Here is a 15407-nt window from a genome sequence, read left to right on the forward strand (position 1 = left end):
ATTTATCAAGATTATTTGTATTAATTTCTTGATATTAGATTTTGTAAATGTGAAAAGGTCATTGCACCCTGAAGACACAAAACTGTAGTATTCTTAATGAATGAGAAATGCTTCACTAAATTTAAAAATGATTTAAAATGGTATTTTTTAAAATAAATAATATTTTAACAAGTGTACAAAACAACAAAAATCGAAAGACAAAAGAAACACATTTATTCATTTCATTTATTTGAGCAACTTTTAAATGAAAAATACTTCATTAAACTTAAATAATACTTGAAATTGTACATTTTTCAATCAATTTTAATATTTAAAATAATTGTAAATAGCATAATTAAAAAAAATTTATTAAACGGAATCTGTCAGGATCAAAAATAGTGGCTGAATATTAAAAAGAATAGTGACAAAGGAAGTCATCCTATTAGAAATTTTAATACTGTGTTGATGATACACATTTGATACCATCTTGATTTAATCTTATTTCATCATCAAAACATAATTAAATAGAGCTTATGGCTCCCATACAGTTTTTACAGTTCATTACCTCCTGTTTTGCATGTTATCCATCATCAAAGAACAAAGTCAGTGGTGCAAAGGTGATTTAATCTGTTAGCAATATGTTCTTTTAAAAAGTTATCTGTTGATATTAGAATATCATTATCAAAAACGTTTTTCATTTTCATGTTCAGCCTAGTGGAATAAGATGCAGAGACATTTCTTCACTGTGATGCATCTTTGCTATGTGCTCTATATGTTCACATCACATGCCTGAAGTCACATAAACAAAACAAAAAACCAAAACTACCTCCTGTACTTTAGGAAAATATCTAATAATTTTCTCATACTGGCTAGGCAACTATATGAGCTCAACACAGTCATAAATATTTTGTGGTTTTAAATTAATGTTTTGTCATCTTACGAAAAAAATCAGCCTGAAAAACTCAATTTTGTAAATGTGTAGAAAAGAATTTGCAAGACTCTCACTTGTCGCCGTCTTTACACTTTTATCCGATTGGATGTTGACAAATCAGACTGTCCAATCAGAGAGCGAATGGCTTCTTACCCTCCAGCGCTGCAGCAGGTTCTCAAAGCGGGGTAGATTTTAAAAACAGATGATGATGCGATGATGATGATGGTGCCAGAACCTCTGTTGATGTCCTAACATCTCTCGGTTGTCTGAAAGAATAGTTTATTTTGGAAAATTGTAGGTTATAATGGAGCCTGAGGACTTAAGTATCAGTTTTCAGGACAAACTCACCAAGCTATTTATGTTTAATTCCTCATAGTGAAGTCGCCCACTTTTGTTCTGGTTAAATTGGTGTGAGCATGGGCTGGTTTGCCATAAAGCACCAAGGTTCTAAACTTTACTGGAGAGTTAGGGTCAGAACCACATCTGTATGAGTCTTAAAGGTTGTGTAGGAGCCAAATCGAGTGAAGATTGAAGTCCGGGCCCAGCGCTGCCTCACGTGTTCCTCTTTGTAATATCGGTCAGCGGTTCATGATAACACAGTGGGGAGAGAGGAACGGCTGAGGAAGAAGAGAATAATTTCCTGGGCTCCAGAACATCCTAACCACCTGTCTCCCTGAGGGGCCTATAGCCACCTTTGAGCAGCCATTAAGAGGAGGATACCCTGCAAACAAATCGACCCCGATATAATGACTGTAGCACACAGAGGCCAATCAACTGCCAACCAACAACAAGGTAAAGTGCTGGTTTGCTGAAAGAGAATCTGCAGCACCTGCTGCTCCGGATACTTAATATCAGTTTATTACATCCACTTTGTTCCTTCTTCTTTATTTTTGTCATTTGTTTTTCTATTTGGAGTTTTAAGAGCTTTAGAGTTGAATAAGTTAATGAAATTTATAGAAAGAACATTTAATTCAAATAGAAAGTTCATTAATTGTGTAAAAACTTAACTGGCAAAATAAAAAATTATGTAAACATAGATCACCAGATCCAGAATATCAACTTGATCCCGGTCAAACAATGCAGATTTTGTTTGTTTGTTTGTTTTTTGCCAATTATTCTGGTCATTATTTGATGAGCTAGAAGCTGTAATGGTAAAATTATTGAGTTATGTTGCTAACAGAGAGACAGACTAACACAAAATACAATTTTAAAAAATGAACAGAAGCAGAAGAACGATACAGAAAAAGCTTTGGCTATGCTTAAAGAAATGAATGAGGAAGACTCTGATGGGGGAGAAACGATCAGCTCCTCTTACTACAAAAGGACCAAGTTAGGAGAAGACATCCTTGACAAGATGCAGAGGCAGTATTTGTCTGGAGCTGCAACTAGAAGATAGCGTTTTGGACATCGCCACACTCAGAGGCAAACTGGGACAAAAAAATTGGCCCTGGCATTTTGGCCCAGACCGGCCATATACAATCATGTACACCACTGATCTTCAAGCTCCCTTAAATGTGAATATCAGCCGTGCAAATCTTCAAAGCCACTAAAACTATGCAGTTAGCAGGAATCAGTGAGAGTAGACATGATAAATACTTCCAAAAAATGTCAATTGTTAATAAAATACAAAATCTATACTTCAGCACATTGATGGATGTTCGGGCAGCATTCATCCTACTTTGTTTTAAGAAGAAGAGAACAGAAAGAACAGATGGATCAGATGAAAACCATTTCCAGTTAATGTGTAGAAACAGTGTCTCTGTGTTTGCTTCCTGCTCTTTTCTTCTATGTTATCTCAACCAGGTTTAATTGAATGGAGTTTTTTTTTTTACTTCTTTTCATATTGGTGCAGTCAGGTGCAGAATTACTGGATTCTCTGGTAAAGAGGCAAACAGCTGCAAAAGTATTAACATATAACTTAAGTGTAGGCTGAATAAAATGTGTTCTTTGAAGCTTCCTTATGTTGACCTAAAAATATTTGACCATTAGTCCACAACCAATAACGGATAAGCAGATGAAGAAAATCTGAAATTTGCTGACTCATTGTTAATGTTTACAAATGATGTTTTCACTTTCAATAAAATGATTTAGTAGGAACCTTACAGAAACACATTAAAGAGCTAAATTTAAGCTGTTTTAACCAGCGAACACAACCAGTTAACCAGTTAATAAAAAAGCTGTTTTATTGGTGTCTTTTCATCACTTAATCAAAACTTTGTAAACAGCTAGCGTGTTTACCGCTAACTGTTAGCGTGTTTGCTGCTAATTTGTTTGTATAGACCAAAATTACTGGGTTTACTGGCTCTATTACCGGGTCTATTTTCTCAGAACAGAACACCAGTGATGTGAAAGAGGTTCAACTTATCATAGCTTCTACCATCATCATCATTATCCACAGCAGCTGATGAAGGTCCTGCTGTGGTCAAACTGTCAATCATTTTTGCTTTGGCAGCATCTTTTTTTTTTTCTAGTCTTCGAACATAGGCGGTTCTAGTGGATAAAAAAAATTCCTGGATCCAGGTGGTGATCCTGATCACCCTCAAAATCTAATCAGTTGTTCCTCATTCCATTTCCTTAAAATATCTTCAAAATCCGTCCCTCACTTTTTGAGTTATATGGCTAATAGACAAACGTACGCTGCCGAACACTTAACCTCCGACTTGGTGGAAGTAATAAATTGCTTTTCCTCCACATCAAGAGGAGCCAGATGAGGTGGCTCTGGCATCTGATTAGAATGCCTCCTGGACGCCTCCCTGGTGAGGTGTTCCGGGCACGTCCCACCGGAAAGAGGCCCCAAGGAAGACCTAGGACGCACTGGACAGACTCCATCTTTCGGCTGGCCTGGGAACGCCTCAGGATCCCTTCGGATGAGCTGGTGAATATGGCCTGGGAGAGGGAAGTCTGGGTTTCCCTGCTTAGGCAGCTGCCCCCGTGGCCCGACTCCGGATAAGCAGCAGAAGATGGATGGATGGATGGATGATTGGAGGGATGGATGGATGGATAGTTACACATTAGTTACACATTACCGTTACTGAGAAATTGTTGACAATATAAACATTAGCACTCTGGGATTACCAGTGATCTAGCTGAGTTTTAAGGGTTAAAAGGCATAAAAATTGTCCACCTGCTGTCACTAAAATGCCTGTTAAAGCCAGGCGTAAACAAAAGATGTGCTAATAATTCAGTAATAGAAAAACAATTAGAAAATTGTCCCAGTGAACCTCTTATTTGTTATCAGAAGTTTGAAATGCAGCCAAAATCAAACGTAGCACTATTTTTGGGGTCAATAGATATAATAAGCTTTCACAGTGATGCAGTGTTTAATTATTAGATAAAAGAGTCTATAAGCAAAGGACTCCTACACCACATCCTCTCGGGAGAAGCTTACATCTCTTCATGGGTCATATTCATATATCTGCTGAAACCTCCCTCGTATAATACCGTCACTGAGGAATTATAACAAAATGAAGAGAAGCATCTGCTCTTCCATAACCTCTGTGCCATCCAACACATGAATTTCTGCTGCGAGAGGAGATAGTGACAGGATTGCCTCAGCTAGCCACCATCCTCCCACGCAGCTTCCTCAGTATTCAACATGAGCCACTTTTACTTAATGGAGAACGAAGAGGCAGAGTACTGAGAGTGAACCCGGCCACCTCAATTAAAACTTCAAACAAGCCTCACATGAGCATTGCAAATCTGAATATTTGATTGAGGGCAGTTATGTCTGTTCTTATTTATTTATTTATTTTTATGTTTTTTACCCCCTTTCCACCCCCTGACAGCATATTTTAGCTTTGATAGCAGATGCAGAAGGTTATCTACAAGATCCATAGGTGGTTAAAATTAAATGAACTGATCATGTAGATAAAAAAAAAAAAAACTAGAAATAGTTTAATCCAGGGATGTTCAAATTAAATTAGAAATTTCTGGTCTGAGTCTGGTGTTTGTGGTCTGGTTACGACCTCCATGTGACAGGAAGAGATAAGCACTCTTCCTGAGGAATACTCTAAATTCCAGGTCAATGTGCTGGGGTGATGTTGGAAGATGCGTCATTCTTTCAAGAAGGAAAAAGAAGTATGCTCAGGCAGGTTAGAGTACAACACAGCATGCCTTAAGCTTACAGGCAGTAAACACCCATCTCAAGGACATTTAAACAAGGTGGACGCTTGCTAAGGCTGAACCTTGGCCTTCTCCTTGTGGATACGTGGGAGCCGTAGAGATTGGGATCTAAAGGTGGAGGTTAAAGCAAGAAAAAACACTCAGTTTTATTTAACAGTTGAAAATACTGACTTTGTAAAAAAAACAGCACACTTCACACACACACCCCCACCTGTATTTTTTTTTAATCTATTTATTTATTTTTTGTTCAAGCAGAGGTGAAAATTATAAAGTCTTGAAGCAAATAAATCACAGTTTATACTTTGATGCAGCTCACAAGTTGCTGCCTTGACAGAATAAGCAGCCTTGATGCAGAATAACATGGTTAAAATGTCATTATCCTCCAGTGCACTGTTATGATGGCATCTGTCCTGCTCTTTTACCGGAAATACAGCCTCATATCATCAATAACTATATATATTTTTTTCTCACAGTTACATTTCTGTGTTTTATTGGGCCAAACTTCATCTCCATTCCCGATGCACCTCGGCCCACTGTAACCTCGTTTTCATGTCACCAGTGTTTTATTTCTGCATGTTTGGTTTTCATTTCTTTATTTGTGCATTTTATTTTTCTTGTTAATATTCCTTTAAGTTTCTCTGTCTTCCTGGGTCTGCTACTATGTTTCCCTTTTACAGCATTCCCAATTTATTTGTGTTTTCCCTAAATTAAAAAAATATATATTTGGAAATAGCCTACATATTTTTCCACACGCCATGCTGAATTACTAATTATTTCTGATGATTGAAAGAACATCTCTGTTTCCTTTCGATCAGCTACGTGCAACAATTCATTAGTACCTAAAACCACTTTCATTTAGTAGCTGTATTTGTTTTTTAAATGCAAATTACTAGAGGATTCCTTCATTTTTACATCTGTTTGATCAGAGTAAAAGAATTTTCTTTTGAAGAATTTGTGCAAGCCAGGATTCAGTTGTTAAAAACCATTTATTTTATTTTATGAAGTCAGTGCAACTTTGTGACTCGCTGAAAGCAAGAATCCATATGAATGAAATTCAGTTAAAACAGGCAACCAGCTTCTTAACAGAAGCCATTGCTTTCCATTATTTAGCATGCAATTCCATTTATTTATTTTTTTACAATAATTAATTATTAATTTACTTATTTGTTTTTTAACTTAAAGTACCTTTTTTTATTGACTCTTAGCATGGTCCCAAGTGTTTTCTTGCTGAGGGGTCTCTTTTGTCAAAATAACTTTCCCAAACAATAGTTGCTTTAACAGTGCAGGCGATATACAGTGTGAGCTAGCAGAGCACGAGGAACAAAAGGCATTCCTCTCCACGGTAACTGTCTGCGCTCTGCTTGCAGCTTGCCTAATTAAAGGTCAGTTAGTTCACTGGGTGCCAAAGCAATATAAACAGATTAAAAGGGAAATGCCACTTTAAAACGCAGCACATTTCCAGTTTGGGAACACTGAGCCGTGTCCTCTTGGTTGGAACACTTTACCATAAAAAAAAAAAAAAAAAAAGTAATTTCTGTTCAGGCAGTACTGGTGAGAGAAAATGAGCTCTCACTGTTTTTTTTTACAGCTTTTCAGCTGTCTAAGAAGTTTAAAGTGGGCCTATTTTTTTGTGGATAAATGTACCTTTTTATCTGACGTGTGCTTTTTTTTTTTAGTGAACATGACTTGGGTGAGGATGACATTTACGACTGCGTGCCATGTGAGGATGATGGCGATGACATCTATGAGGACATCATTAAGGTGGAAGTACGACAACCCATGGTGAGAGCTTTGTGTTGCCGTTACTGCCCCTTTTTATCAGTTACTAATGATGTAATTGTCTCAGGTGTTTGTCATGTTTGTAACATCATGCCTTTGATGTATGGCCGAAATGTTGAATTTCCCATAAACTGCATGATTTCATCTTACCATACGAACTGTTATTGCATTATAAGAATGCAATGGACATTTAGTGCTATAGAGGATGCATCTCCATTCATTTTCAATGTACTTTCCTGTACATTATATCTGTGATCTACATTGTCATACAGTATCTACATGGCCTTAGGTCTTTAAACACACTTCCAGTAGTTGTCTGTTTCATATTCTGTCATAAACTTGACTTCTCACTTGCTTTGCCCTCTTCATGCTGCAGATCAGATACATGCAGGTGAGTGCTGCTGTTGCTTGTGACTCACACCACCCTGTCAGCTAAACAACCCCCTCCTCACCACTTCATTTAAACAAATTCATAGCATCCCAAGAGAATGACTTGCCAATGAGGTTAGTGACCCTTGTATGGTGACTGACAAGACCCCATCTGGTACAGAGTGTGATTCAGGGATTGTGACTTCAGCTCTATGACTGCATTGTTAACTGACCACCACACACCCAGCACCACCCACCGCCACAAATAAAGCATGAGGCAAATATACTTTGTCGTGCTGGCTTGGCTCCCCACTTTTCTGACTTTCTCTTCTTTTGTTAATTACATGCTGGAGTGTAGCCTGAACTGGACTTGAATTTTTACATTGTTAGCTCCAGTTTTTGTGTTAGCCATGCTGGTTATCTGTTGCCAAATCTACTCCAGATGGCTCACTTCCTCATTTGAGTTGCTCAAATCAACACCACACCGTAGCAAATACGTGTTTTAAATTAAGCTTTTTTTATGTTCCAGTTGATGGTTTTCTCCAAAAAGAACTTCATAAACAGAGTAATGAAAGATTTAACACCTTTTAGACTTCCACATTTTGTTAGGCTTCAAATTACAAAAGACTAGAACAGAACGTTATTTACAAACGAATGATATAGTTTGACAGTTTTAATACAAAGACATCAACAGATGTAAATATGATGGATTATAGCTAAGCTAATTAACAATCATAGTCCCTGTGCAGATAAAGAAAGACTACACAATACAATAAAAAAAATAAAATGTTTGTAAAACAAAACACATGCGCAAAATATGACATTAACACATTTATAAATTATCACAAAACCATTTTTAGGCAGCATATGAGTTGTATTTTAAAAGCCGAAAATGTGGGACATGGTGTTTTCCAGAATTTACTACCCTTCACTGAAACTGTATTTTGTCTAAAGGCAGTTCTTCTGTGGGAAATTTCACAGGCTCCCCTTGAGAAAGCCTTGGTCCTGAGTCTACTGTGAGGTCTAAAAAAGTCAGATAAGGGAGGTGGAGCCTGTCCATGTAACACTATAGATTCAAACATGCATATTTAAAATTCTTAAAATTCTCAAAGCCCAGCTGATTTTTTAAAGAATTTTTAAAGATTTTTGTACAGAGTGTATTTACACTTGTTTGGGACTAGCTGGTGAAGCAGTACTCTATGTGAGAGGATCATATAGTGTAGAAAGGTTCTAGCAGCACCAAGTGTTGCAACTGCTTGATCTGTTTAAAAGTATGTAGGTTAAATTTTACTGTGCTTGATACACTTTTGACATGACTCCTACAGTGTCGCACCAAGATACTTAAATTTGTTTACAATTTTGAGTTCCTCACATCTCAACAAGACCCCAGAGTTTTTTATGTCCACTGGCTGATCATAATACAGACGGTCTTATAAGTGTTCAGTAGCAAGCAGAATTTAGAAGCCATTCATTAATGTGAATATAGGTGAGAATATTGGACATCTTTTCAGTTCTTCTTGCACTTGTGTAAATGACATTATCATCAGCATAAATTTAGAAATCAACATTGGGCCATATATTGGGTAAATCATTAATGTGCAATGAAAATAAGTGGATTAAGAATTGACCCTTGAGGTACACCAGCAGGGAGATTGATGGAGGAGGATTTTGACACTGTCAACACACAAACATTGTTTTCTGTGAGCCAAATATGATTTTATCCCTAGTTGTACTTTTACATGAACAATATATCAAAACAATTCATTGAAAATAACACAACCTAAACATCCCACTTGTATAAGTATTTAGAACATTTATACAAATCTAAATTAGCACTATGTTCTCTGCTTCTATCAACTGTTCTTTTAATGGTAACTTTACTGAAATTTACTGGAAAAATTAAGAATCTGCAGTGCATACCTTGTTCAGAAAGGCTTTGTACTTTAAACAAAATGAGCAATCACGGACTGATTCAGAGGGTAGGCAAAGATAGCAATCACTATGAGGGTTTGGGAAGATGAGAGAATGGCCACCGTTGAAGCGTTCATATTCTTCTGATGGATGGCCAGTCACTTCTTCACCAACAAGTATGTTACAGCCTGCTAGGGCCTAGCCAAAAGACACCTGAGACATCTCATACCATAAACAATCAAATCCTTTAATGATGACTCAAAGATTGAACTAATTGGCCACAGTTCTCAGTGGCATGCAGTGGGGGAAACCAGGCACTGAGCATCACCTAATTAATGTTATCCCTACAGTCAAACATCATAAAGGCGGCATTATTCTGTGAGGATGTTTTTCCCATGAAAGTGAATGGGAGACTTGTAAAGATAGAGGGAAAGCTTGATGGCAAAAAATACAAAACAATCCCAGAGGAGGCATTTTCCATGTTGTAGAAAATCCCAGGCTGGGACGATGGTTTACAATCCAATAAGACAGCAATCCAGAGCATACTGCCAAGCATTCCCAGTGATTTCTTAGGCCAGCATGGGTATTACACTAAACCTTCCAGAGAATCTCTGGCTATATGTGGATGTTCACCATTTTATCTTCAAAAGGAAATGTGTGTCGAGCCTGTTGTGTAATTCCAGAGAAATCTTGTGGCCACTGCTGTTAAAATTGCTTTATCCAACTATACGTGTGTAAGATATGAAAATGGGATATTTCTCTTTTTTCAGTTTATAAATAAACCCTTTTAAAAACCTACCTTTGCCTTTTAGTTGGGATAATGAAGTCCATATACATTAATAAAGGAAAAATATTTGAATAATTTTACATGGAGACCTACAATGACTTCTTTACAAGATTCTGATTACCAACCTTAGATTTGTTGACATATACAGACATGCCTTGTCAAACCACTACATCACACACTCAGCACACTAAAGCTCCCTTATTTACATGCCTCCCTTTCCCTTTATAGCCAATATTTAATTTATTTCCTAACAGCATAAAAAATGAATAAGCTAATCCCAACATACCCAAGGCTGCACTGAAAAATTGATCGATAATAACGAGTGAGTTATTGTGGTGAAAGAAATTGTGGTTGACTATTGAAAACATGCATAATTGGTAACACACAACAGGTCTGTATGTCGGCATTTAGGTGTAAATTGAGTAGATGACTGGTGATTGGATTAGAAGGCATTATCTCAGGCTTATAATGTAACTCGATGCATTTGATAGATTTCACCAGCAAACCGTGGTGGGTTCTAAAAGATATTCACTGTATGAAATTAATAAAAATGGTACTTAATTTAAGTCAGGTCTTTGGGTATGTTCCTTAAATATTATATAAAAATATGATTCCATTAATGGTTTTTGTTTGTTTTTTTAATTCTCACTTTAGAAAATGGGTATGACAGAAGAGGACAAGAGAAATTGCTGCCTAGTTGAGATCCAGGAGACTGAAGCCAAGTACTACAAGACTTTGGAGGACATTGAGAAGGTGAGTGTACAAATATATGTAAATGTTGTAATGGAGCGAAAGTCAGAGTGGCCATTCAGAAGCTTTAGGCTACATCCACATGGAGTCAGAGCCAATTTATTTTTATTTTTTTTTTATGTTTTTACATAATACAGTGTTTTAAAATAAATGCGTGTTTCGACACAAATCTACTGAAAATGCTGTAGTAACTAAAATATAGACATTTGTGTGGATTTTATCACGCTCAGTAGCTTCTGCAGCATGAACATAACACTGTAATCCATCATTGTTGTAGCTGTTGGTGGGGTTTATGCATGTGTGTTAAGGGAGAAGTTGGGCTATGGTGTCCATAATGGTTGAGGAAAGATCAATATATATTCTAAACGCACAGTGTTGTCAGATTAATTCACTTGTACCCGGTTTAAAAATTTTCTGCAGTATTCTTGGTGGATTGCTTAACTCCAAGTTGTTGTTCCGTCTGGAAGTTCTTAAACTATCATTAAACTTAATGATTAGGGATACACTGAAATTCTTGGCCAACACTGATAGCTAATACTTCTACACTAACATTGGTTTACTGAGGTTATACACCGCATAAGTCAATACCGACCATCATGCCTTACTCCCTGGAGACAGTAGTGTATGCTAACACTTCCATGCTAATGCTAATGTCTGTAGCTTGTTCTTGTGGCTTTCTTTCATGTCTTGAAGTGATGAGTGTCCTTGCTGCAGAATTTTGCAATTATTAGTAAAATATGTGATGAAATCATACCTAAATCTTAAATTGTGTCAAAGATATACTGTCATGTAGCTTATTGCTTAAATATTTGTATGCAGACTACAACAAAGAGCCCACTGAAGAGCTGAAATAACATTTTTTTCTGAACAGTTGTTTTGTTTTGACCTATATAATTGCGTCATACGGGTAATAATCAGATTGCAGAATGTTAGAAATTATTATATATATTGAGAGCATTTGACATTTGTGTTTGGTTGATTTTTCTCTCCTTAGCAGTTGGTGTTGTTTTATACATCACTGAAAAGCCTGATTAGTCACCTTTACAACAAGGTATAACTCATGAGGATCATGCTTTTATTGAATGAGCAACATTCTTAAATCTGTGGGTAGTATACCCATAAAATATGCCAAAATCCCTTCCAATATTCTTCTGTTGGTATTCACTCTTGTTTTAAGTTACTTGGTGGATTGGATGATTGCACTGTCCCATAGCAGTAAAGAAAAAAACAGCACATTTTGGCTATTTTTACACTTTGCAGTCTCAGGGACCTCAGTAGCATATGGAGCTTGGTAGTCAGGTGCAAGTCATATGTCTGTAACGAGCAAATACCTGGCAGCACCTGAAGCCCAAAACAAGAGTAAACACCAACAGGAGAACATTGCAGGGGATTTTAACACATTTTTTGGGACACTGCCCACACATTTAGATTTATGTCATTAAGATTTACGTTAGATTTAAGGGAGAAATGTAATATGTATGTTTTCATTCAGAAACATCAACCATGTGCATTATGTCCATCAATCAATTAATACAGTTTTGTAACTCAAAGTGCTTTACAGAAATAACAGAACAGAATTTGCATTTAAATGTTCAGGCAAAGTTTATGAGATATACTGTCGCATAAACTAGGTAAGTAAGCTAAAGAGCAGATATTATGCCGTAGGTATTTAAAAAATTGAACACAGCTCAGACCTAAAACATTTTAAAGCCCAAGCTGCTTATGTAACAGAATGGCCCCTTATTGAACAAATTTTTTAGTCTTAAATGACATAATAACCCAGTCGCCCACAGAGAATTATGACTCCTCAGACGGTAGGCTATGCTTGTGCAGTTTAGCAGAAAACCCTCAATTCAAGGTTATCTATGTTATCCACACATTTGAAATGTATAAACATTTTATATCACAATAAATACTTGATTGCAAATTTAATGTAATATTGATAAATGATAGATTAAAGTTGTTTGAACAGTTACTACAGTTACTAATTGAAGTTGCAACAGAGAGAACTTTTTTAGCACTGAAATATCTTTTGAAGAAACTGCATCTTAGTAAGAACTAAACTGTTATTTGATTTACTGAGTTTCCTCAGAGACAAAATAAGTGGGCTGGTCATTGATATGAAATCTCTGGGGATGATAACACAACCCAAGTCAGGCTTGTCAGGCTTGAGTCAGGCTTGAATGATCCCTATGCTTGGCAATAAATGTGCGTTTTTATCCCTTCCCTTTGCCACCTTATTGTTAATCTCTTGAGCCTGTTGGCTGTGTCGCTGCATGGAAATGTCAAGTATCGGCAGATTAATTTGGGAGCACAAATGTCACAAGAGCTGATCGATGTGGTTATTATTGGCGGAGCCCCTGCAGGAAGCACTGATCCCCAGAGCTTTACGTGCACATTAAAGGTGCTAGAGGTTGCTAAATGGAAATCACACTTATAATATTGCATCTACTAATACAACACTACAAGAAGTGACTGTGTTACATTGCACTTCACTTGTGTTTCCGCAACTGCCAGAAAATCAAAGCAAATCGAGACAACTTCCATGAAAAACAGCTACTTCTGATGGCTAAAACGGCTGCAAACTAACACATGCTCATACACACACACACACACACTTTCCAGCTTTCTCTGTGTAATAATAAGCCAGTGTTGAGAGGAGCGATGCTAACACATCAGTTTCATTGTTGGCTAAATTCATCTGCGATTTGATGGAGCTCCACAAATCATCCGCTTGGCTAATTTCATTAAACTAAATGTGCATCCTGTGGTTCCCACATCAGCCCAATGTGAGTGTAAATGAGAATGAATATCCCTCTTATGATCAGAAGACTCGTAAAAGCTTAATTGAGTTGGGGTTGATAAAGTCCGCCATATTTTCGTCGCTTTTTAGTTGCTCTATTTGTTATTGCAATGATGATCGAATGTGACAACCATAAAGCAGAGTTTGAGAAACAGCAGGCAGGTTTTTCCTGTCAAATGCAACAGCTGTGTGTAGTTACAGAACATTAAGTGTTTATAGCCTACAAGTTTATATATATTGCCTCAATCTGTTTACAGCGTGGCCTGGTATTGATTTCTGTTAAAAGCTCAAACAGAGCTTTATATAATTATATGGACATAGTTTTGACATGGAATACATACTGGCATTTGGTCTGTTTCAAACTACAAAAGAAATTGGAATTATTATTACTCTGAAAAAGTCACTGATCTGTCTCTTGCCTTTCCTTTAAGAATTACATGATCCCACTGAAGCAAGTCTTGAGTCCTCAAGAAATGGAGGCTATTTTTGTCAACCTTGAGGTAAGTAAGCGGTCAAGCGGAGAAGATTGTGCTTATATAGCATATCTGGTTTGTGCCTCTCACCAGCTAAATAATTCACTATGTGTATGCATAGCTGATTGAATGACATGATGTTGTTTTCTGTATGTGTAATAATGGCAAAATGTGATGCAAAATTCATGGATTTAGATGGAGGGAAGCTTTAGTGTAATGGCTCAGCATAAACAGAAAACAGATGACTCCATTTGTTTTGATTCCCCTTGGAGAAATGCGTCTCACAAGCAAGAATTGATGCAATATATACTACAAGGGAAATTGTATATGTTCTTGTATTGATTTCCAAGAACTAATCCACACAACCTTTAACCAATCCTTTACTAACTTGTCGGAAATAATGACCAAAACCAGCACTAGATTGAGTCTACAGAGCCAAGGAGCCAGACTTGCTTGTCATTTATCATGGTGGTTTTGAGCAATGGTTCTCCAGATGCCTTTGGACATCATCTGCTGTTTTTGTGCCAATGTACATAAAAAGAAGCATTGGCTCAAGACTTAAACACAGATTTGTCATTTAATTAGCCTCAGTGTAATTACAAAAATAGTTTCTTTAATTTGAGTTAGTCCCTTATTAGTGTGGTGTTAAATCATCATGTGGGGGCAAATATCCACCAACAAATGTACTTTTTAAATCCCACATTTGTAAAAAATCAGTGCATTTCTTTAACATTAACACTTGGTCTGTGAACCACTCTTAGAGATTTACAGTCAATGTGGGGAGAATCAAGATTGCTGAGAGATGTGCTAATGAATTACTAAGGTTGATTGATCAACATACATCCCCAGCCAGCGTTGAGTTTTTAATTAAACCACATACCAGCCTGCCACGGTTGGACAGTGAGCTGTGCTGACTTCTTATCATTGCTTGCTTTATGCTCAGACACATTATCATCTTCCCTGTGGTGTTTCCTCAGGATGTAATCCGAGTTCACTTTGCCCTCCTGCGAGCCATCGACCAGAGCATGGTCAGTGGAGGAAGTGGCCTTGGGAAGATCTTCCTTGACTTTAAAGAAAGGTTCGTATCCTGAAATATGTTTTTCTTCATCCAAATGCCCCAATCCTATGACATCAGGGTGCAAAATGTCCAGATGATTTTTTCTGCCCTTTTGACCTACAAGAAGCTGCACAGAGTTGAGTATCCAGCAGGAGGATTGATTGGATTACTGCTGAAAGAATAAGTCGATTAAAAATAAAACAAGTTTGTGGAAAACGCTGAGAAAGCATGCAACCAATTGTTCTCCATTCAACTAAAAACTTCAGTATAGGCACTCAGGAATGCATTTTCTTGTCATATTCCTTTAGTCTTTTTTTTTTACCCCACCTCATCATCTGTTTACATTACATTATTTGCATTTGTAGTTAATCATTTTTAACATTAATTCCAACAATTTATCTATCTTTTAAAGCTTACACAACATATTTTGTCTGAAAGAATAAATC

At 36.9% G+C, this 15407-nt stretch overlaps 1 protein-coding gene across 11 annotated transcripts in view; it reads left to right on the forward strand.

The window, feature by feature from the left end:
- Positions 1 to 15407, forward strand: part of vav2 (vav 2 guanine nucleotide exchange factor) — a 221603-nt gene that overhangs the window by 172872 nt on the left and 33324 nt on the right. For 7 of the 11 annotated variants that reach the window (XM_041970978.1, XM_041970983.1, XM_041970980.1 and 4 more), the window contains 5 exons: positions 6709 to 6814; positions 7188 to 7202; positions 10533 to 10631; positions 13863 to 13931; positions 14882 to 14982. In XM_041970978.1, the coding sequence (XP_041826912.1) occupies positions 6709 to 6814; positions 7188 to 7202; positions 10533 to 10631; positions 13863 to 13931; positions 14882 to 14982 (390 nt within the window). The remainder of the gene's footprint in view (positions 1 to 6708; positions 6815 to 7187; positions 7203 to 10532; positions 10632 to 13862; positions 13932 to 14881; positions 14983 to 15407) is intronic. The other 4 variants (XM_041970979.1, XM_041970982.1, XM_041970985.1 and 1 more) reach the window with 1 other exon arrangement.

Source organism: Melanotaenia boesemani, chromosome 19, assembly GCF_017639745.1.
Source record: "Melanotaenia boesemani isolate fMelBoe1 chromosome 19, fMelBoe1.pri, whole genome shotgun sequence".
NCBI lineage: Eukaryota > Metazoa > Chordata > Actinopteri > Atheriniformes > Melanotaeniidae > Melanotaenia > Melanotaenia boesemani.